General features: G+C 35.3%; 1 protein-coding gene across 4 annotated transcripts in view; it reads left to right on the top strand.

Annotated features, from left to right (window-relative positions):
• MGMT (O-6-methylguanine-DNA methyltransferase) overlaps window positions 1-24,936 on the top strand; it is a 248,464-nt gene that overhangs the window by 6,885 nt on the left and 216,643 nt on the right. For all 4 annotated transcript variants that reach the window (XM_058188752.1, XM_058188750.1, XM_058188748.1 and 1 more), the window contains one exon: window positions 5,568-5,600. In XM_058188752.1, the coding sequence (XP_058044735.1) occupies window positions 5,577-5,600 (24 nt within the window). In that variant the 5' untranslated portion in view covers window positions 5,568-5,576. The remainder of the gene's footprint in view (window positions 1-5,567; window positions 5,601-24,936) is intronic.

Here is a 24,936-nt window from a genome sequence, read left to right as displayed (position 1 = left end):
ACCTCTCGGGTCCACTTTCGAATAGCTCAAGGCTTGGTAATGGGCCTTGAGCCAGTGGCTGGAGACTCTTGTTGTAAGGCATAATACCTGGAGATTTATGCAACTTTTAAAACAGCAATAAATTATATAACCAAAAGAAGGATTCATGTCCAGAAAAATATTCAAACTAACATACAGAATCAGAGGGAGAGGTTTAATTGGGAGTATTGACAGAAGCCCATGATGTGCCCTACCCAAGACTTGAGGGAAAAAGAATCAAGTTTTAAAGACCATTTAAGCATCATGGTAGGCCAGATCCTTGTGCTGTGCTGCTGTGCTGCAACAGAGAAGGCCCACTTGAGTCCAATCAGCTGTGAATTGAATTAGTTAAATATATATGTCAGATCCAAGTTGCAGAGTAACACTTTCTGCTCCTTCCTGCCTTTTTGTGAAAATTATGGATTATTTTAGAATTCAATTCAGTTAAATCAGAATACCGGATAAATCAGTGCCTCCTGGATGTTTTGAGCTACAACTTTTATAATACATTTTCATTGGCTATTCTGACTAGGTCTTATGGAAACTATAAACCAGAATAACTAGATGATACCAGATTGTATGTTATTCAAGTATGTTAGGAAAGTGAAACATTGCTGACAGAAGACATGCTAATTGTTCAATGAATGTACAAGCTGTGTTCCTGCAACCTTGTCTTGTTAGTCAATAAGAGAAAGTAACATTGCCTTGTAACACTGCAAGATGCTGACTGATCAATTGATGTAATGATATTTAAATTGTCTTATGGTTATTTAGATCAATCATTGTAAAGTGCAAGCAATGAAATAATTATTTTAAGTACTGAAAACATTTAGATGCTTCAGCAATTATGCACAATACTTTACTGCAGGCTGGTGTTTTTGAATACAATCATTACTGTTCAGGGAAATTCCAAACAAAAAGTGAATTGTGAAGTGGATTTTGATAATTGTGTAACCCTTTTCTGTGAAAATAGCATTCTTACTGATGGGATTATCTGCAGAAATAATTCCTGGAAAAGCTGAATCTAATAGCTATCACCATCTTGATGGGCATCAAACTTGTTATGCAAACTTAAGTCTTTACTAGCCCAGTTACCTGGATTTTCTGTATTAGAGCTGTGTTAAGACCTTTTCAATATATTTAATATATTTACATTAGTGTAAAAGAAAACCAGAGCAAGTTGGTAAATACAGCATTTTATAAATATCATCCAATGGAGTACAAATACAGATGGTTTATGAATTGTTGCCTAAACTATTGCTTCTTGAAATAGGAGCTAGTTGAGAGAAGTGTTCATGAATAGGAAGGAGACAAAGATTGCTGCTATAATTATTGCACATAAAACAGTCCTCTGTTACTGAGTATGCTTTGTTTTATATTGTGCCATTAATATTTAAAAGGTGGATTTGAATTCTTTTCAGTTATCTCCGTTTAGTGGTTGTTGATAATTCCATAGTGAGAGCCTCTAAGAATATGATTAACCTTGAGGGTCATCTTATAATGTAATTATTAATGATTGATTCTATGCTTGAAATCAATATAAAAAGTTAAATTGCTTGGCATATATTTGAGTTTGATTTTCTACATTTGGTAAACATGACAACTGGTATTGGCTTTATATAAAATGTGTTTGAAGGTCTAAAAGTATGCTGCTTAGTTTTTAAATAATTATGGCTAGATGTGGTGGTTCTTACATGACATATGTTAATATGGCCAATAGTGTTAACAACGTGTGCCACTAATAGTTAGGGTGGGGATGAACAGTAATTGATCTTCCTGGGAGTGCTGTAATGTAAAAACAATTCAGGCTGTTTGAAGTATATTTTACAAGTGCGCACTGGGCCTTTGGGATGTTACATTGAAAAACCCAATTGTACAGTTACCATGGGAACCCAATTAGAATAGATTGCTTGGTTTTTTCATCTTGACCAAAAATCTAATGTATTTTAAATGTTTTCATATGAAATTTTATTCATAGTCTGGATTGATATAATAATAGCTTTTATTTGAATATTAAATTGAGATAGGCTTGTATATATTAGGACTTCCCAGTCTTGGGCAGAAGGAGAATTTTGTGCATTTATTGTATTTTTAAAACTCTGTTAACCATAGAATGGTAGCTTTATAATGAGGGCACTTACAGTTATTTTTTGCCTGCTTAAGAATTTTTTTAAAAATTTAAATCAAACTGATGCTATCTTTGTAATATGATTCTTCCCTTTTTAGTGACATATAGTACACTGACTTTTTCTAAATATTTTATATGTTTCCTGATGTCTTTTTTCAATGAAAGGACATCAACTATGAGAAGATTTAAATTCTGAGAAATGAATGTAAGTGAAAGTTATTTACAAATGTATTAGGATTGGGAACAGGGAAGCAGTGAATCTTCCTTGAAGGTTTTCAAGAAAAGCGTGTATTAGTTGGAAGGTGAAAGTTTTTTTTAAGCTTTTTATAGTAATACATGTAATATTCTCTGTATCTCATCGTATTTCAAAGTCTCGAAGTGTAATTCGATGGAAAAGGTAATCTCTGCAGAGAAATGCACGTACATTTGTGCTAATATGAGGAACAAAAAGGAAGATGTAAAAATCATTAAAATATATTTATTTTTAAATTAAAAATTATTTAAAAGATAAACAATTGAATATTTAAATTGACACATTTTAAGTGTGTTGTCATTGCATTGTTTAAAATGCTTCTTAAATCTCTTTAGATATTAAGAATGGATTCTAGTTTCAGTTATAGTTTTCTTTTTCTCTCATGCTGGGATCTTCTCTGAGTGGCAAGCTAAGGCATGTCTAACATCTAACTGTGCAAGAGACACAGCAGCTTGCTTTGGAACATATGCCAACCTCTGCTTTTGATCTACCGTGGAGCCTGGACTAGCAAAGTCAGTTGTTAAAGAGTCCATGACCTTTTAGCCAATGAAATAGCTGAAGACAGATTATAACTTTGTATTGCATGATATTGACAATATTCTACATATTTTTCTTGTTTTCAACATTCCCATAATGATCCTTATGTCCTATATATACAAAGTGGAAGATTTCCATAGATGGGTAGGATCTCAACAAAATATTGTAGTATTTTGTGCCTTGTTCAGGTTTCTTGTACTTTCTTTCAAGGTTCTTCATTCTATTATCCCATGGTAGTTCTCTTCAGCGAAAAATGTATTTTAGGAAGCTGCCTTGCATTTGATTAGACTCTGCCTAGGTAATACTACCTACTTTAAGTGAGTGTGGCTCTCCAAGGTCTTAGGTAGATCTTGTATGTATGTCTTTTAATTGTGTGTTGCAATCTTTATATTTTTAAGTATATTAAGTATATTAAGTATATGGTCTATTAGGGAATTTTGATTTCTCCTTTAAATATTATAGAGAACATTTTGTTCCTATGAGCTTCATTAAAAACAGCCCTAGTACTTTGTGAGATCTAAGTCTACATTTTTCATAACTCTGTGAACTCATTCATACTTTCTACATTGAAAAAGAGGAACAAATTATATTTCTGCTGCTTTTTCAAGGTTCAAAGTGGGGAAAATCTTCTATAACTATTCTACATACAAATTCTTCAGTTGAAATTCACATACTGTTCTCTGAATGGAGAGAAGGATAATAATTTGAATGTCCCCTTTTATGTCAGCCAATATAAAACATTTTAAGTTTCATGTTTGAAGATATAGAAAGATATATAGTTATATTTCATAATGTTTCCCATAGCTATTTTCATAACATTTTAGCAAATGAGAATGTAAACATTTCATGGGGTACTAAAACTTCTAATGTATCTTAGAAGAAATATTAATGATAAACTCGTTGAAAATTCTTTCCCATGTATTTAAATAATATTTTTTTTCCTATTTGCTTTAAGTAATCTTCCATTGCTCTGCATCCAGTATCTCAACTGGAGAGTAGTTTTGCTTTTCTTTTGAATACCAATAGAAAAATTGGAAGGCAAAGCTGCCTAGTCTGCTTGATTTTTGAAATTTCTATTTTTTTTATCTATCATATGTTTTGTAGGTTTTAGAGATATAAAAATGAAACCATGATGAGAAAAGAAAGCTCGATCAGCCTGTTTAGTTGAAAAATCATAGCATGATTTCTTAATCTATATTCTGAGATTGTGCATGTTTTATTTCAAATGCCAGACTCTGTATTTTCTCATAATATCACTTGTAAATTAATGCATTAAAAAAATAGTTACAATTACAATTACCTTAAAATTAACCTTTAAAGCACGGGTATCAAACTCGCAGCATCACGTTGCCGTTACATGTGGTGTTGTGACTTTTTCCCCCTTTGCAGAGCTAGGGTGGGCATGGCCTGCCTGTGACACATTTGGCCCGTGGGCTGCCAGTTTGACACCCCTGCTTTAAAGGATCAGGAGCTGTGATGGTTTATAAAAATAAAGTTAAGTCAGTAAATTAATCAGTAAATGAATCATACTTATTGGTAGCAAAATTTAAAATCTGTGATTATAAGAAAAGGAATGTTGTGAGTTTATTTTTGCAAATAAATGTCTTCATAGAAAGCAAGCTTAATTAAATGCCTATAAACAATAGATTATCTAATTTTAAAAATAATATACTTCTCCATTTTATTTTAGAAATCTAGGTCTTGGCTGGTCACATTACCTGTACTAAATTGGGTTAGCATGATTGAAAGGGGATATAATTTCTATTCAGGCTGTTCAGAGCTCTTTATTTTTAACACACGTTTAACTAAAACACTTGGGAGAAGTCCATTTGTTAAAAATTCAACATCCCCACCCCTCTAATTAAGATCTGAGAATATTCCCTGTGTATACGTGTCTGAATTAGCAAAGAAAAGGCCTCCAGCAAACAAAATGAAGCTAATCTACATTTTTCATTGTAACTTAGGTTGTTGTAACTACAAACTGGTAAGTCATGATAAAAAGTTTTAGAGAGACAGGTGACTTCAGATAAGTTCTTTAGTATTGGGCTGGTTTGTCATTTTTTATCAGTGTAGAGACCATCATAATAAAAACAAGTTATTTTGAAATAGGTTTTGCTAAAATAAATGGAGATGAGTTCCAAATGATAACTTTGACTAGGATGTAGATAACTGATTGGTAAATCAATCTAAATCATTCTGCCCTTGAGTGGGAGAAATTAGCCTGATTAGAAATAATGAAAACAGAGAAGTAACACACGCATATATAGTATAATAGCTGGAAGGCACTATTTTTACAGGTTTTTGAATGGATCTTAAGTTGCTGTTCTTTCCTGTGGATTTCTATTTCACAAGGCAAGCTATGAGAGAAAGCTTCATATAGTCATTTGTTGATTATGACTCATTACAGATGATAAATGACCTGCTGAACTTCAAAATTCCTGTTTGCTCAATAGAAAAGAAAATCCCCATTTTCTATGTCAGGCTGCAAAATGTGAAATCAGTTTTTCATGAGTTTGTATATGATAAAAGAAGACATACTATGAGCCATGCCATTTTTGTACATAGCTGCTTATAAATGAATGCTTTTGTGTGTTTTTTCCTAATGAGTTTCATTCTTTTCTTTTCTCTTAGGCATTTGACATGGCTTCAGAGCTGCATAAACAAGTACGTTGCTGCAAGGGTGGTGGGAAAAAAATAGTCATTTAAGTTGACGCACAAAGTAATAATGTTGGAGAAGAATTCACATAACAAAATTGGCATCCTTCCCCAGTGTCCAGCAGTCAGTGTTAAAAATCCAGTCGGGAAGATTGATGCTGCATTGTAAATCTCAGTAACTCTGTCATGGTTGGTAACAGGCAGCAGTAGACCTTTCTGCATCACATATTTATCTTCCACAGAGCATAACCTAATTGAACATTGCTGTACTTTTTAGGGTTAACTGATCCTTTTCTGCCCTTCCGTGACTAGATTGATCTTCTTAAAAGCAAAAGAAATAAAATCTAAAGTTTTGTCTTCACATTGATATTGTGAATTCATGTGTAGTATTTGATACTCTGTGTATTTAGTGGATATATAAATTCTACACAGCACTATCTTTTAACAGTTGTTTATCAAACAACAGCATTGGTAGCTGATGTCCCATTTAAATGCAGAATATGTTAGAAAAATCATAAGGTATGACTATATTATTTGAAAAAAATTATTTTCTTTCCCTCCCTCATTCGTCTCTTTCTGATGGTAAGAGAGCTCATTCATAATGTGTGTTAATTCAGTGCAACTAATATTTACAAATCACGTAGTCAAATCCAGCATGTGGGAGTATCTGCTTTTAAATTTATTTGACAGGTTCTACAGATTGGCGTGATTTCTCCAATTCCACACTTCAAAAGAAGAAAACTATGGAAAAATGATTAATATGAAATTATAGCATTTTTTTCTTACAATCCATTTTAATATTTTTTACTCTTTACATAATAGTCTTAATGAATTGTAATGTCTACATGCCTTTTCATATATCCCTCACTTAATTACTTAAATCCGTGGAAAGTTATAAACAATATTTAAATTTCCTCTATGTTTCACTCTTAGAGATAAAGGCACACATTATTATTTTATATTGCAGGATAATATAAAGTATTCATGTAATATTAGAGTTATCGGGTTTACGCTATTACTGCCAATCAGTAATAGCATGCAGAATCTATTGAAAATAGGATCAATCCTGAATTTTGTCCCAGCTCTAGGAATCTTGGGCAAGGGAAAATGCCATTTTAAGAAGGCCTCCAAAGTGCTATAGAACAATAAATAAGTATTCTTCCTTTTAATTTGTGGAAGTTGTAATTGTGAATAGACTCTTTTCCACAATTTAATCTGATTAATCTAGCTGTCATTATATGCTTTTCTATAGTGTAGAGGATACACAGCTTCTTCAAAATGCAGGTTCAGTACAAACTTCCTCATACTTAATTCGGTAGTAATAATGAGCATTTTTTCATAGTTAATGAGCATAAAAAGTTGTATTCTGATTTTATATATCACAGCTTTTCGTATTAAAATGGGTTGGGAAATTGTATAACGTTGAGAGCAGGGGTGTCAAACTCGAGGCGTCATGTTGTCACGTAACATTTCATGACTCCCTCCCCCCTTCACTAAACCGGGGTTGTGCGTGGCCAGCACATGGTGCATCTGGCCTGTGGACTGCAAATTGGACACTCCTGATGTAGAGGATCCAAAAAGTCTTCATTTCAATTCTGTTCCTCTCCCTGGTTTCATTTTTAGTTTTTTAAAAAACATTTTATATCACTCTTAAATGAGGTAAGTTTGCTGTAGTAGTCTTGAATGATAAAAAGTTCAGTTAATATATAAATTGTTATACTGTGCTGTATTTTGAATGCTAAGAATATTGCATCAATTCCTACCTAGTCTTATTCTTGCTTTAGTTCTACAAAAGCCCAATTTCAAACTCAGCTTTTCTTGTTTCTGTATTATGTTGTGTATTATGTGTATTGTGTATTGTGTATTATGAATGTTAGGATTCATAACCCCCTGAATATCATACACTGTACAATTCAGAATGTCAACAACAATCTTCTTTGGAGATATTTGACCAACTCTTTAAGATTAGCAGATATCCTATGAAAACACAATTTATTTTAGCATAAGATTTTGTATATGTTATATATATGACAATTTTACAATTACTGCAAAACAATTGTCTGAATCTGTTTTAACAATGGCAATGGAAAAAGTCTTACTTGCTTCCGAGCTGATTTAAGTGTGTCATAGCTCAGTTTAGTTAAAGAGAAGTATTGTTAATAGGATTACACATATTGCTTGGATGGATTATTACTATCATTCTCTAGTTCTGACTTTTCAGGTGTAGCTATTTTAGTATTATGGAGGATGATGGATGATCCAGGAAAGTTTCTTTTGAAGCACTTCTGATATTGTGCAATGCACTTGGGGGTCAGCTGCACTTGACTGATGCATGATTTATCTGATGTCCCTGCCACTTTCAGAGATAAAGCTGCTATTTTATCAAAAATGCCAGCAACTGTGACTTAGAATTTATATGCTTTCTTTTTCAAATAATTGGTATGATTATTTTCTGGTGTAGCAATAAAATTATAGAGGTAATTGCACATAAATGTGAGATGGCACCAAAATACAATAAAATTAACCTGAATTAGCCTCATTTGTCAATGAAGTATTTATGAAATGTATTTTTGCAATAAGAGAGACCAATATTATAGCTGGAAGGTGAGTTATTGCCTTAATGTAATACAGTTTGAAATTTAAAAAAGAAACTTACAGTTGAGCATGATTGTGCTTTTGAAATTAAGCTGAAATGATATAATTGGCAGCAATAATACATTATGAAGGTAATATCTTTTATTGTGTTATGCCTAGTTGCCTTTTCTCTTAGTTTGTTCTGATTTGAGCTTGTCAAATAACATGAGAAACTTCTGTGAAATTTTGTCCATTTCAATAAGAGAATATTATATATAATTTGCTTTGCCATTCTGTTTTTGTATCTGGAAAACAATTGGTTTTTGGAAGTGCTATGTTCATTTCTAGTGATCATGGAGTGAGTTTGGACAGTACAAAACGTAGATTTTAGATAGATATTGTTCCTGTGGGAGAATCCTGTGAAAAGTAAAAAGAAAAGGCAAAGAGAGATTTGTGATCTGCAGCTGGAGCATATGCTGATATGACTGAGATTAAATTATATCATATTTTACCTTTTGTTGCACACTTAGGTACAAAATATTAGTCAATGCAAAGGGATGTTTTTCCCTATCCCCTAGACACCTCCCTAGAAAATTTGCTCATTAGCTTACTTGTCAAATCTTTTAAACAATGCTTTTCTTTCTTTCTCTTTCTTAGTTATTTGTTTTTCTCTGATGTTTATCTTCTGGTGATCTCCATATTGGAGAAGACATAGATTTTAAACATGAATGACAACATTGCTACATTTTGGATTGATACAATGTTCTGATACTGGGAGATATATGGTTCTTTATGGGGGGGGATAAAATGGTATGCAGATATTTCCTTCTCTACAGTATGAAGAACTACAGTATGAAGCCTTGGCTAATTCTTTGGAAGACTGTTGCAACTATTTCACCAAACCCTACTTTCAGATTTTGCTCATTAGCTCACTTGTCAAAGCTATTTAACAAGGCTTTTCTCTTTCTTTTAGGTATTATTTTCTGTGTGTTGAATCGGTTTTTCTTTTTCTGACCTCCACATTGAGAAATTCATGGATTTTAACCTACTTATAATTCAACTTTTTCCTTTAGTAGAAGAACATACCAGTTTTACTATTTTAAAGCATCTGAATTAAAAATGGAATTATGCTTTGAAATTGTTATAGTTCAAGTATTTCGTAACAGATTTTTTTTAAAAAAAACAATTCTATATTTTGCTTAATGTGGAAGTGTTTTATTTCACATTTATTTCTGCCCTCAAGTGACGTGTCTATAGTGGGCACTGAACTGTAGAATATGGATGTCATGCTGGAGTTGGTCAACAAATACAGTTTTCTTAAATGTGAGAATTATTACTGCTTTCGTTGTTCATTTGTTTCATTGTTGATTTGGATCATATGACCACTTCTGATAATTAAATGACAAATCTGACAGTCAAGGCATTTTTTAAAGTTGCTGGTTTTGCCACTATGGTGACAGTTCATTTGATAAAAAAGGGTGTTTTGGAACATAGGACAGACTGTTAGTGAAAACAGCCAGAATATCATTGCAGAATAGTTGTACTGCTCTATGGATGGAGTATCAGTTGTCATAACTGCCTACTCCTTTTTGTCCTTTTGTTTTAAAACATCTAGCAACTTTGCCTTCATCCTTGCTTCTTGACTGCTTAAGAACTCACATCTCTGTTCTTCTAAAGTTTTTCAGTCTCTTCCTACTAACAGACATGGTGTCGTTGAATTTTATATGATAAGGAAATAAGCTAACTTTGTGAAAAAGATTCTTCAGAATAACTAATAAAAATGAAAATGTCAATATATGTTAATTTGTGCTGTCTTAAAAAGTTATATGTAAATACTGATACTTTTCCTCTATCAGTAGATTAGCCCAAAGGTGCTTTTTCAAGAGGCAACTGAACTACGTTGTTTTTCTTTGAAGATGTTTTGCTTCTCATTCAAGAAGTTTCTTCAGCTCTGACTGGATGGTGGGGAAAGCTGAAGAAGTTTCTTTGATGAGAAGTGAAACATCTTCAAAGAAAAACAAAAAAAGTCCAGTTGCCTCTTGAAAAAGCACCTTTGGGACAACCATGACCTGAATGATTGAGAATCTCCATAGATATCAGTGGATTGGAAAATCTGAATTTAGAATTCTGAATTCTGCTGACAAAATAACTTCTCCCTTCCTTATCCTCAATCATTGTATAAATTTTCACATTATTGGGGAACAGTGAAGTAATAAACTGGAGAATTTGTATAATAAGAACTGTCTTCCTTATCTTCAACCAACTGATAAAGTATGCAATATTAAGTGCCAAGGACCATGTGATTTTTTTGCAGAAGCGTGAAGTGGCAGCTGACACTATTCTAAAAACTCTTCCACAATTGCTTTTGCAAAATTAGTTATTTCCCTTTCCAGATATCTTTGCAGTTAATTTTTATTCCCTAAGAACAAAAAACTTTGGTTGTCTCAGTTGAATGTCATTCTGTTATTTTCTGCCCTTGTCTTTAAATAGTCAGGTTTGTGTTGAATATTATTTCTGTCTTCTGCAACATTAGCTATACAGTTTTGAAATTTTCTTTTTATCTGAAATTTTGATAACATTCTTTCTACCTTCAGATTATAATGTTGATGATGATAAGGATGAAGACGAAATCTTATTTCACCTCACTCAATTTTCTATCGAATTTCATAAGAAACAATAGTATTTATTTCTTTAATTTAAATTATTTGCATGACTGCCCATCTTAAAACAACTTTGAGAAGCTCACAACTCAACAACCCAAACTATAAAACCATAAAACATAACCAAAATTAATGGCTATAAACAAGAGTAATTAAATATGATATAAATTACGATATGAATGATTGAAAACAGAATAATTAAATAGTATGTTTGAACTATTAACAAAATATTTATTTATTTATTTATTATTTAGATTTTTATACCGCCCTTCTCCCGAAGGACTCAGGGCGGTGTACAGCCAGATTAAAAACAGTACAATATACAAATTAAAAAAAAAGTTAAAATAACATATTCTATAAATGGCCGAAATTTAAAACCGTCAAATTTGACCCATAAAATTCATAAAATACCCCAATTAAAATTATGAAAATTCAAAAAGTTTAAAAAATTAAGCCAGTCCCGCTTGGATAAACAAGTTCGTTTTCAATTCACGGTGAAAGGTTCGAAGGTCAGGTAATTGACGCAAACCAGGGGGAAGTTCGTTCCAGAGGGTAGGTGCTCCAACAGAGAAGGCCCTTCCCCTGGGGGCCGCCAGCCGACATTGCTTGGCGGACGGCACCCTGAGAAGACACTCTCTGTGTGAGCGTACGGGTCGGTGGGAGGCATAAGGTAACAGCAGGCGGTCCCGTAAGTACCCGGGCCCTAAGCCATGGCTTGCGCGTTATATAATCATATAAGACCTTGTCTCAACTGATGACAGTTTATACATACCGAATTGAGATGGTAATGTTAATTTAACAGGTTAGAAATATTATATATCTACAATGCTTCTATTTTCCTTGCTGGGATGAACTATTGTAGTCCATTATTCTTCTGCTTTGGGCACTAATAAAGCTTTCATGCTGTTATACGCTCTCTGGTGTATATAGAAGTATGGAGATGTCTTTCTTTCTGTATAAGTTTGAATTGATGTCTTTTGGGAACTGACATCATTCCAATCACATGTTTGTGTTCTCTTATGGTCTCCCACAAGAAATCTATATTCAGGTATTGCTCCTTAACAGCTGGGAAGGGATCACTAATCTCTCTCTTTCTCTCATATAACCAAGTATATAGGGATTTAATCTCTTGAGCTGAGTCAACAGATAAAGATTATATTCAGGATATTTCAACTTTAATTAGTTTCTTCTCTTCTTGATATCCCTTAAAATCCATGATGAGATTTCAGCATGTTGGGCATTGTCAGCTGTGCTTGGTTTTTCTGGGTATCTGATGAAGATAGAAAGACTGCCTTGATTCCTTGTAGAATCAGAAGTGATTACTAGAACTTGGTCTTTTGTTTGCCACAAACCACAGTTAAATGTTTAATTTCCCCAAGATTCTCCAAAATCAATTGTTTATACCCATTGTTTATATATGGGTAGAGTAAAAAGATGCCTTGTGAATGCTTACTATAGGTAATCTGCTGGATTATCCAGAATTACAGAAATGACAGTTTTTGGTAGTTAAGGTTTAGAGGGGACAGGCCAGGCAAAATCTACAAAAAAGTTGGATATATGGGATAAAGTAGAAATTTGTGCTGTATTTAGTTAACAAAAGAGTCAGAAAAGCTTTCTTAGACATATAAAGTGTGGAGGAGAAGAATTTAAAGAATTTGAAAACTTGGGAAAAAATAGGATTAATAGTTTCAAGATGTTCAAAATTAAGTGAATAAAAACACACAGCTGTTGGCTCACAGCAGAGCAAAGTTATATATAGTAAGACTTTTTTTATTTATCCTGATAGGACTATATTTTCTGCTGGAAATAGAAGTTTTTAGATGGCAGACTGTTTCCTATCTAGAAGTAACCATCATCAAGAACATGGGCAGGTTTAGTAATATGATGTAGTCTCTGTGTTCATTTGGATTAGCTCTTCCATTTTATTTATAAGGGAAGAACTGTTCTTGTGGGGAAAATAAACAGTGCTCATTGTTTAAAAGCAAAACCTATCTTTTCTCCTAATAGTAGCTACACTAAACTTTGCTGAAAATTCAGTGGTAGATGTTCTTCATAGTGTATTGATGGGAGGTGCCGGGTGGGTTATTCTGGGCTCTAGCTCTATGAACTGAGTTGAATTTTCTGAGGTTCCTCAGTATGTTCAACTTTTTTGCTTAACTCCATTAAGCTTATGAGCTGTGCCTTAAATTCCCTGGACTTTTTCTTTCTGATTTGCTTTTACTATTTCTTCAGATTGCTTTATTTACAGCAGGGGAGGGCTCTCTGTGGCTACGGATCTGAGCCGGGAGGTAGCCCACATTGGCGCCTCCTACCCCCCACCCCCACCACGGACTTGTTTGTCTTTGGGAGGGCTGTGTAGAGGGCTACTGCCCCAACTTGCGACTGTTCTCCGTGGTGGTGGATTTAACTTGGACCACCTGGGACTGCGCCAGCCACGCCACCCTCCCCTACCCATGATCCCAGCTGTCATCAGGAAGATGTTAGGGTGGAAGTGCTGTTAGTGGCCCCCCATTGGCCCAGGAGTCTGTGGTTCACTGACCTGGTCTGCCTGTCTGTCACCAGACCTGGACGATTCCCCCAGAGAGAGTCTCCCTCAGCCCGAACCCCAGCGGCTCCAGTTGGCCATTTGGTGGTTGAGCGGAGGCTAAGTGGGAAAAAGTTCTCTACCAGGGTCATCTGGACGATTCAGGTGGCCTTCGACCACACACATTTACAATGCAATCTGGACAACATTTACAGATTGGTGTGCCAAGGGACATTTGGACCTTACTTCAGCCTCAGTGGTGGAGGTATTGGAGTTTTTACAAGAGGGCTTGGCATGGGGAACCTAATACTTTGCGTAGGCAGGTCACAGCCCTGGGCTCTGTCTTGACCTTTAGGGATCTGGAGCTCCCTCGCTCACCACCCCAGGGTGCGAGCCTTTCTGTGAGGGGCTTCTAATTTGCGACCTACAACGATCCACCTCTATCTCACCTGGGACTTGACCTTGTATTACAGGCCCTTACCAAGGCACCTTTTTTTTTTGAGGGAGGCCAGCCTTCGCCTCCTCTCATGTAAAGTTGCTTGTGGCCATCACATCGGCCATGCGGATATCAGAGTTGGCGGCACTATCGAAAGGATAGTGAAAGGACCTGTGTATTTTTCACTCAAACAGGGTGTCCTGCGGCTTGACCCTACCTTTTTTTCCAAAGGTCAACTCCTTGTTTCACCAAGCACAGGAGTTGGTCTTGCCTGATTTCTGTCCAAGGCCTAGGCACGCCTTGGAGCAGACCTGGCATATGCTGGACATTATGCTGGATATTTAAATCTTGAGGACTGCTTCCTTCAGGAAGATTGAATCCCTATTCATCTCCTTTCAACTGTCAACTCTGGGCCACAAGGTAATCCCTTCCACAGAGGGGCGTTGGCTTAGGGCATGTATAGCCCATGCTTATGAGCTTCACACTCCCCCAGTGCCTCGGGGGATAACTACACTCCCCACGTAGTGCAGCCATGATGGCGGCCTGGGCTACCCAGGCTTCTGTAGAAGAGATTTGTAGGGTGACAACTTGGACATTCCTGTCGCCATTCGTCTGTTATTACAGACTTGACTTTTATGCTTCTGCTGAGGCGGCGTTTGGCCAGTAGGTCCTGCAGTGCGTCCATGAGGAGGCTGGGATGTCGGCCCAGGACAGTTTCCGCCCGTAGGACTGCCAAGCTTTGATATGTCCTATCCTGGTACCTCCCGTTGATACACTATGGAGAAGGGGTGTCGGTCCTACCTGATATGCCCTTTCTCATTGTGTTCAACAGGAGAGGCCAGCCCCACCCTGTTGCTTGTCTGGTCTGACTCCTGAGGGGTGAGAAGTTTTGTTTGTGTTTTTCAGATGGATTTCCATTCTCTTCACCTTTGTTGTCAAACTGAGGAACATCACCAGGGAGGCAGAACCTCAGAAAATTCAACTCAGTCCATAGAGCTAGAGCTTAGAATAACCCATCCTGGCTCCTCGAGGAAGGGCGTATCAGGTAGGACCAACGCCCGTTTTGCAAATTTTCAGTACTGCCCCCATTCTTTCTTCATTCCAAGCAGAGATTTGTTCATTCCAAGAAGAGATTTGTTCACTTTATCCCTCCTGGGCCTTAGGAAAAGGCTGGGGAGAGTGCTTTCCAATTGCAGGTAGAATTCACGGGTGCATGAATTTTGTGTTTTGGTTTTTATTATTTCTGATATTTTTATACTGTATGTCCTTGGGAGGTCTGACTAATATGCTATTTCATATTAATATTATTAACCACACAGAGGCTCTGGCAAGGGATGGGAAACAAGCAACCTAAGTAAACAGTGTAGGCTACATAGACATTAAATTTAGAAAACTATTATACTTGGCATGTTTCCAATCAACTTGGCTTTCATAACTAATTACCGCATCACATTAAAATAAAACTTGTCAGGAAGATTTGAAAATACCTTCACATTAATAAAGAATTCTAAAAAAACATGTCAGCTTTTTTATTTGAAAATATCTTAAAAAGAGGTGAAGGTGAAGACAAAATATACCTTATTTTGTTTGTTTATGGGATCGTTCGGTTTGCCCTTACAAAAAGCTCCTCTTCCAGTGAGATGAGTCAGATTCAATTAGTCTACACTTTGTAATTCATTATGACATAATTAATAGTTATTGTAAAAGTTCTGTAGAACCAGGTAATGCCTGGAAAGAAAAGGTCATTAACATAATCTATTTTTGTTTTAATCAGATGTTTTTAAAATTATTGGGCTCATTAGCAAGTTGCATTTCTTTATTTTAAAAATAGTTGATTATCAAAGGTAATCACTACTGTGTTTGTATTTTTTTCTTTCTCAAAACCTTTTGAATTTAAATTTTTGATCATCTTTTCATTTCTTTTCAAAAATAAATCATACTAATTCAGACACAGAAATCCTTACAGATGCTTCAGACACTTAAGGCTAACATTCATAAATTCACCCTTTGGTTCAGTTGAAAATGCATTTTTTGTTTATAATGATAATTTTTAATAATGCATACAATATGGATGTGACTAAAGACTTGTAAACCCTGCATATCACATTTCATCTCAAAATCTGTATCAATAGTCAAAGGAATACTAAGTGTTGAAAGATGTTAAGATATGAAAATCTGCTTTATATCCACATTCTACATGACCGTAATTTATGCATGTATTATGGAAACAGGGCAATATCCTGGAAAACAAGAATACTGTCTGAGGTCTAATTTTTATTGTCTATTAATATGGCTCCAGACTTTCCACCAAACTTTGTTAGCATATTTTCAATAGATATTAAATATAAATACATAATGTATTGGCTAGTTATGCATGATACCTCTTAATGTACAGTTTTCTGACAACTAAAAATAAATATTAAGATATTTAATATTTTAATTTTAAGATTAAAAGCAGTAAATAAGATAGAAAACCATGACATTAAAAACAACATAAATGTACAAAAGCAAATATAAATCAAATGTCTAAATCCTCACCCCATTATTCATATGGGCATGATTTTGGGCTGTACACCTAAAAAGAGCATGCAACTACTTAAAGCACGGTAAAGAAAGCAGAAGTAATTGCTGTGCCAGAAAAATATTGGATCTAAACATTCAAAAATATGTTTTGAAAATAAATCAAACTTTAAAAGTGCAAAAAAATGCAATCTATATATTTTTGCTGTTGTTTACCTAAAGCGAAAACAAGATTAGGATCAGATTGAGATACCATTCTTAAAAGGCTACCTGTCCAATCATGGTGGATATACTGAAAGGAAAGAAAAATGGTTAATTTTTCGGAAAGGTTAAGTATAGCAGAAAAATCAGCATTTTGAAATGGTTTAAAATATGAACTGGAATTGAAAAGATAACTTTTTACTTATCCTGGAGTGATGATCTCTGTCTAAAAAATATGCATAATCTGAATACAATGCCTCCCCAAGTCTCTATTAATATGTACTGAATTTGATAAATACATTTATGATGAATTTATATGGAATCCCAAGGCATACCAGAATAACACCAGAATAACTTTATTGTATTTAATAGAACGTTATTTTTTTTGCATTCAGCCTTTGTTTCTTGTTAGTTATAATTTCCTACCATAGATACTCATTGAAATTGTATCTTATAGAAATCAAAAGTCACTTTTTTCACTGGTGTTGTAACTTTGAACGTCACTAATTGAATGGTTGTAAGTCGAGGATTACCTGTACTGCGGAGGAAAAACATAACATTAATAAACTGAAATTGAACTTTTTATTTTATTTTAGGGTCCAGTCAGTTATAATAATTATATTGTTTTGAAATCTTTACTGTATCATAAAGGCTTATAGATGTATAATTAAATCCTATAGTGTTTCTGAGTTTGATATCTAATTTTTTAAGACATAAAATGCACTGTTGGTACTGAAGCAACCTGTTTCATATGAAACTTCCAATGGAGCATTTTTGTACCATCTCTTCCTAAAGTAGGGAGAGAATCTTTGACCTTGAAGGGCACAGTGCCAGTAAAACACACTTCTTCAAGGTTACAAAACTATACCATGAAAATCATTTTTTTCCTGTACAGAACATTAAGTCATAAATCATCCTAAAATTTGCTCTGATACATGTTCTGAAGTGTACACCTTTTTGGTACTCATACATTATTAATGTCAAAAACTTAATTTGGATAGCTAACACAAATGTTCTAGTTTTAGCATTTAGGCACAATGAACTACCACTTTATACACAGTATTTTATTCTCGCAGATTTATTAGGATAATGCCATTTTAATTACAATACATAGAAGTTTTTTGGGGAACTGTTCTTAAGATAGTTTACCTGCCCCCCAAATTCTCTATCCCTTGTACATCTTATAATGATGAGATATTCTGACATAAAAGATTGGCAAATGTTATCATAATTGAAAATAGAAATACCATGTTTCATAATAGAAAATATATTTTCTATATATTTTATATTTCAGGCCACTCTTACATCCAGGGTTATCAAAACCTGGATATATATAGCTTACAAAAACAGCCAAGGTCATTAGATGCTGTTAGTTAAAAATAAAAGTACTATTCTAAAATGAATCATATTCTATATTATATCAAGATAATTTAGTTAATTTAGATTAAGTTTGTATTAAAAAGAGGTACTTTTTCTTTTTATGAAAGCTAAAATAATAAGTTTCAGTAGATAGTTTTTTTTAAAAAAAGCTAATTTAAATGTTTATTATAGCTTAAAAACAAAATTTGTTATATTTCTAAGTTTTAACCTTATCTTTTCAATTTATACTTTACCACTACAGTTGGTAGTGAAAGACAGTTCCTTTTTTAAAAAATAAAGTAATTCTGAAATTTTGAATTAGAGAAATATTAAAATAAAAGTTTAATAGAATCATTTTTTACTCAATATTATGAAGATTGTTGTTCCAGTGGTGCCTCCCAAGAAAGCAAATGAGGAAAATAGTATGTTATTAAGCTAGTAGCTTTCTCTTGAATATTCTTTCAGATGAGAAGTAATTATCTATGCAGTAGAACAGTTTGTATGAACAACAAACATACAGAACTAATTGGCATGAAAAAGATATAAACTAAGTTTAAATATTCATTCTTAAAATATATATCTGTAAATCGTCTGAAAAGAAATATTAGGTTTCTTTTTAGGCATTATTATTCATTTCAAATGAAAACCAAGGGATAAAAATTACACATATCATGTTCACAATATGACAGTGAACTTTCTAAGTGGATTGTCTGCTTAATTTTCCAAAAGGTCTGGACCAAGTTGAATGGGTATGGCATTGTGCTTGCCTCCTGATTATCAAAAAAATGCACAAGAGATTTTGTATAATCTCGTATAATGTTGCTCTTTGGTATTTTCCTTCCATTAGAATTTGCTATTTTAGTGAAACTACCATAATATACCCTGGTGTCTGAGTAGCAGATGTTTTAACACAATCTTTAGGTGAAAATATTTAAGAGTGTTTGTGCTTTTAGAATATATTCATGGCATTATTTCTTTTCCTTATATCTACAATTCAGCAGTTAAGATAAATTCCAGAATAAAAAACCATATCACAATATAACAATAAAATAAATAAAAATGGTTTTGATGAGAAAGATATTGGACAAAAAATTACCTATCCTGTAAAACAAGGGTAGTCAACCTTTTTATACCTACCACCCACTTTTGTATCTCTGTTAGTAGTAAAATTTTCTAACCGCCCACCAGTTCGTGCTCACTCTCACAAATCTAACTGCGTACTGACCAGTGCAACCACAAACAAAAGAGGCTGCACTGTGTATTGTCGTCTGCGCATGCCTCTCGCGCATTGTGGATTGGGTTGGGGGGGCGCCAGCTACAAGCTCTGTTTGTCTGTTACAGCTGGGTGGTGTGGGGGGAGATGTTACAGCTGGGTGGTGTGGGGGGATATTCTGGGACGAGGCTCTTTTGTTTGCAGTCACACTATAGCGCCATTAATTTCACTTACGTAACATGAACTAAACTAAACTTATGCGTGGGCGATACAAATAGTATATTTTCAGAAATTTAAATTGTCACGGGGAATTTTATGAAAATCTAATGAAAATGTTTTTAAACAATGCTATGAAATTTTTTTAAAAAGTCAATTAAATTAAAAAAAGTGCTTCAGTATCGGGCAAAACCCCTACGGCCCACCATGAAAGCTGGAACGCCCACTAGTTGGTGGTAGGGACCAGGTTGACTACCACTGCTATAACACAAAGTCATCCAAAATTAAAGTAAGAATATATGCACAGTAAAATATTTATTAATCTTGAGCATTATAAGTAAAAGTTATTCTTAGCTGACAATCAGACCACACAGTTCAATTTATGAGTGATACTCAGTCCTAATGGTGCAGCCTACATCTCTACAGAAATAGAGCACAACAATGATGAAAATCATCTTGAATGTATTTGGGTCAATATAAAAGGGGTGAAAAACGATATTGCCATAGGTCTATACTATAGGCCACCCAACCAAACAGAGGAAGTAGATGAACTTTTTGCTAGTCAGCTAACTAGGAAGCACATCACAGTAGTAATGGGGGATTTTAACTACCCTGACATCAACTGGGAAACAAACTCTGCACCAAGTGGAAGATCCAACAGGTTCCTAACAAACCTAGCAGACAACTTTGTTTCCCAAAAAATAGAGAAGGCGACAAGGGGATCAGCCATACAGGACTTAATTCTCACTAACAGAGATGAAATGATAGAAGGTGTTGAAGCTACAGGAACCTTGGGGGCAAGTGACCACGCAATATTGGAATTCGACATTAAGCAAATAAAAGTAGTAGAACAAAGTCAAACTAGAGTCTTGGACTTTAAGAGAGCTAATTTCAATAAACTTAGAGAGATCTTGAGAAGGATTCAATGGATGAGAATCCTCAGGGGGAAAACAACTCAAGAAGCTTGGGAAATTTTGAAAAGTGAGATTATAAAAGCACAGTCTAACACAATACCAATGAAGAAGAAAAATAATAGATCACAAAAGAAACCAGCATGGATGCATAAAGAACTATCTGACAAATTGAAAGACAAAAAGGACAAATATAAAAAGTGGAAAGAGGGGCAAATAACTAAGGCAGAATATCAGCAAATAGCCCGAGCCTGTAAAGATGAAGTGAGGAAAGCTAAGGCTCACAATGAACAAAGGCTAGCGACAAAAGTAAAAATAACAAAAAGCTTCTTCCAACATGTTAAAAACAAGAAAAAGTCAAGGAAACAATTGGCCCATTGCTGGGAGAAAGTGGCAAGAAGATGACAAGCAACAGGGAGAAAGCAGATCTACTTAACTCATATTTTGCATCTGTCTTTACACAAAAGGAAAAAACAATCCAACCTATCAAAAACAGCACTACAAAAAACAGATTAGAAACACAAGTTAAAATAGGGAAGAAAATGGTAAGTGAACACCTGTCTACCCTAGACGAGTTCAAATCACCAGGACCGGATGGATTACACCCCAAGGTTCTGAAGGAACTGGCAGACGTGATCTCAGAACCACTGAACTATATCTTTCAAAGATCCTGGAGCACAGGGGAGCTGCCAGAGGACTGGAAAAGAGCTGATGTAGTTCCCATCTTCAAAAAAGGAAAAAAAACAGACCCAGGAAACTACAGACCTATCAGCCTGACCTCAATACCGGGGAAGATTCTAGAAAAGATAATCAAGCAACAAATCACCAAACACCTAGAAGCAAACAAAGTAATAACCAAAAGCCAACATGGGTTTGTCAAAAACAGATCATGCCAGACTAATCTTATCGCATTCTTTGACAAAATGACAAAATTAGTAGACCAGAGGAATGCTGTCGATATAATTTACTTGGACTTCAGTAAAGCATTTGATAAAGTAGACCATAACCTACTACTAGATAAAGTAGAAAATGTGGGTTAGACAGCACCACCACCAGATGGATTCGTAACTGGCTGACCAACCGCACTCAACGTGTAATCCTCAACGGAACTACATCCACATGGAGGAAGTAAGCAGTGGAGTACCCCAAGGCTCTGTTTTAGGCCCAGTACTCTTCAACATCTTCATCAATGACTTGGACGAGGGGATAGATGGGGAACTCATCAAATTTGCAGATGACACCAAGCTGGCAGGAATAGCCAACACTCCAGAAGATAAGCTCAAGTTACAGAAAGATCTTGACAGACTTGAACATTGGGCGCTATCTAACAAAATGAAATTCAACAGTGACAAAAGTAAGGTTCTACATTTAGGCCAAAAAAACAAAATGCACCAGTACCGTATATGTGGTACCTTGCTCAATAGTAGTACCTGTGAGAGGGATCTTGGAGACCTAGTGGATAACCACTTAGAGATGAGCCAGCAGTGCAGCAACTGCCAAAAAAGCCAACACAGTTCTGGGCTGCATAAACAGAGGGATAGAATCAAGATCACGTGAAGTGTTAATACCACTTTATAATGCCTTGGTAAGGCCACACTTGGAATATTGCATCCAGTTTTGGTCGCCACGATGTAAAAAAGATGTTGAGACTCTAGAAAGAGTGCAGAGAAGAGCAACAAAGATGATTAGCGGACTGGAGGCTAAAACATATGAAGAACGGTTGCAGGAACTGGGTATGTCTAGTTTAATAAAAAGAAGGACTAGGGGAGACATGATAGCTGTGTTCCAATATCTCAGGGGTTGCCACAAAGAAGAGGGAGTCGGGCTGTTCTCCAAAGCACCTGAGGGTAGAACAAGAAGCAATGGGTGGAAACTGATCAAAGAAAGAAGCAACTTAGAACTAAGGAGAAATTTCCTGACAGTTAGAACAATTAATAAGTGGAACGACTTGCCTGCAGAAGTTGTGAATGCTCCAACACTGGAAATTTTTAAGAAAATGTTGGATAACCATCTGACTGAGATGGTGTAGGGTTCCTGCCTAGGCAGGGGGTTGGACTAGAAGGCCTCCAAGGTCCCTTCCAACTCTGTTGTTATGTTATGTTAGCCCAACATTTATGTATTGTGAAGAACTTTCAGTGTTTTATAATTGTAATAATTACTAGTTATTAAATTTATGTGCTGCTCAACATCCAGTAGTAAACCTCCAAGTATATTTAGGAAAAGCAAAGAATTGCACGCGCTTCATTTTTAAAAAAAATCACTCCAATTCATAATTACATAATAAATGCAATAAAAACAATTTAATACAAAAATGACCGTCACCATATTTCTTGTTCATTCATTACTGTATATCTTGTTTCATTTGATGTAGTTTTTGCTGTGTAGCAAATTCATATGCAATAATTAGATTGAAATATACCAACAGGTTGCAAATTTGCTATGTAATGGCAGGATTAACTTAGATTTAGTGTCCTACAGAGAGAGAGATTCTGGGATGGTGTGACACATTTTAAGCTTCTGCTTGCCAAGACAAAACCATTTAAAAACTGACATTTGTGCTCAAAACCGTACTGCCACAGTCCTCAATGCTTCGTGACAAACTGTCACTCTACAGTACTCTGTCTAGTTGGAAGCTGTAAAATTATCTTGTTTTATGTAGCAGGGCTAGTATACTGTTGACAGTTCTCAGGAGTAAGACAAGCCTGAGCTTCTTGGGTATCATGGTAGTAAAAAAATGTCAATTCATGAATTTTGTAAGAATTGGGTGTCAGGAAAAGAGCAGGTTCCTGACGTTCTACATTTTGGGGTTTCAGTCAAGCAGTAAGAGGAGACATAACATGAAACAAGCATTTTGTTCTATAGGAGCAAAGCCAAAACATTGTATGTGTTCCACCATAGGGAATAATAGGAATTCACAGTGACCCTTCCTCCTTTGTATTTCATCCTCAAGCTCCAGTGTCTCCCATGTTAAGTGCCTTCTGTTATTCAACTTAACAAAAATATCGACCAAGTAAATTTTAAAATATATATGTTTTAACAAATTCCCCTCATAAACAGCTAGACACATTTGTTATAGATTGGTTTGTCTGCACAAACACCATAGAACTCTTCCTGGAAAAAGAAACTAGCAGTGCTAAGTTTATTCACTTCGATAGAATAACCAATGAATAGCAGGCCAACAGCAAAAATTTGATTTTCTGGTTATTGGCTTGAAATTTCTTAATGCACATCCATGCATAGTATACTTGGCTTGCAAAGAAAGCTCAATAATATTACAAGAATGTCTATTAAATCAAAAGCACAACACTGTTTTATTTGGCAACTGGCCTGCAAAACTTAACAAGCAAACAAATGAATATATAAAAAGAGCAGTAAATTCACATACCAAACAGGCAGCAGCCTTTTTATTAAGTTCAAAACTGTTTTTAGTCTCTAAACATGTGCTTAATGGAATCTCCCTAGCACCACCATCCTTCTTCTCCTCAGCCACTTCCAGCCAGTGGCAGCAAGTATAAAATCTGTGCCTGCTGTTTTATTGATTAATTCTACCTCAAAGCCTATGAGGACTTAAAAAATACAAACAAGCCAATTACTGAATGTCAGAACATCAACATGGTATGGAATGAAATGTCCTGTTTTCTCCTGAGGTTGAAGGAAACTTCAGACAGTGATCTATTTTGCTCAGAATCCTCAAGAACTATTTGTATCTGAAATAATTTGAATTCAGATTGTTTTACACATCCTTATAATATACTCATAGTTGTTTTCATGGTGTATCTCAATTACACCCATCACTTCAAACTTCACTGGAACTTCAGTTCTGACTTCCAATTTCTTACATTTCAAAATATTGTCTAATATGACAATATTAGCATAAACATTATATAAAATCTCTGCAGCAGTTTTTTTTTAAATTAAGCTGTTGTGATCTGTACTTTGAACTACAACAAAATATTTAATAGGTAGGTAAAAACAGCAGAGAAAATAGGAGCTACACACCGACTCTGCATATTAGTATTTTAGTTATATGCTTTACTGAATGTTAGACAATGTCTGGGTTGGCACATACCTGGATTGAAGCTGGACTTGGTTTTGGATGTGTTTGGGCTGTGTTCCCAGAGGGTGGGCTGTGTTTGCTTTGCTGGTTGTGTGTGGTTCACCTGCTGCATTTGCCACACCTGCAGACACGGAGACAGCCTCTTTGTATACTATGCACTCTTGTTGCAGACATCTCTTCCCACTTCCCCTCCCCCCCCTTTGGTGGGGGTTTATCAGTGGTTGCATTAGAGAGACTGTTGGCTGCCAAGAGACCCTCTCTCTAGGAATGGGGTCTGAGGCAGCTCAGGAATTCATAGTTTCCATGGCACTCATGGATCTATCCCAGATCATTTGGAGCCCAACCTGGGACAGTGGTCACACACCAGGTTTGTTTCTGTTGGAGCAGTGTTAATTTGATCTGAAATTGGGTGAGCTATTGGTGCCTGCCTTGTCATGCTTAGATCACACTGTGACTACCATGGGTTTCTCTGGTGCCATCTTCCACTATAGGGAGGCAGAACCTATTAGATTGGTCCTCCCTTGGTGAGTAATGAACTCAGACAGGTTTCAGAAGGAGTTGAGGGCTAGTCTGCTATACAGTTTATCTGAAGCCTTGGTCACTATTTGGAATAGGAGAATAGATGAGCTTTTCAATCAGATTGTAGTTATACTTCTTTTTACCTCTTGTGGATC

The sequence above is a fragment of the Ahaetulla prasina genome, chromosome 6, assembly GCF_028640845.1.
Source record: "Ahaetulla prasina isolate Xishuangbanna chromosome 6, ASM2864084v1, whole genome shotgun sequence".
NCBI classification, from domain to species: domain Eukaryota; kingdom Metazoa; phylum Chordata; class Lepidosauria; order Squamata; family Colubridae; genus Ahaetulla; species Ahaetulla prasina.
The sequence above is the reverse complement of the archived record's forward strand: the minus strand, read 5'-3'. Positions and strand labels throughout refer to the sequence as shown.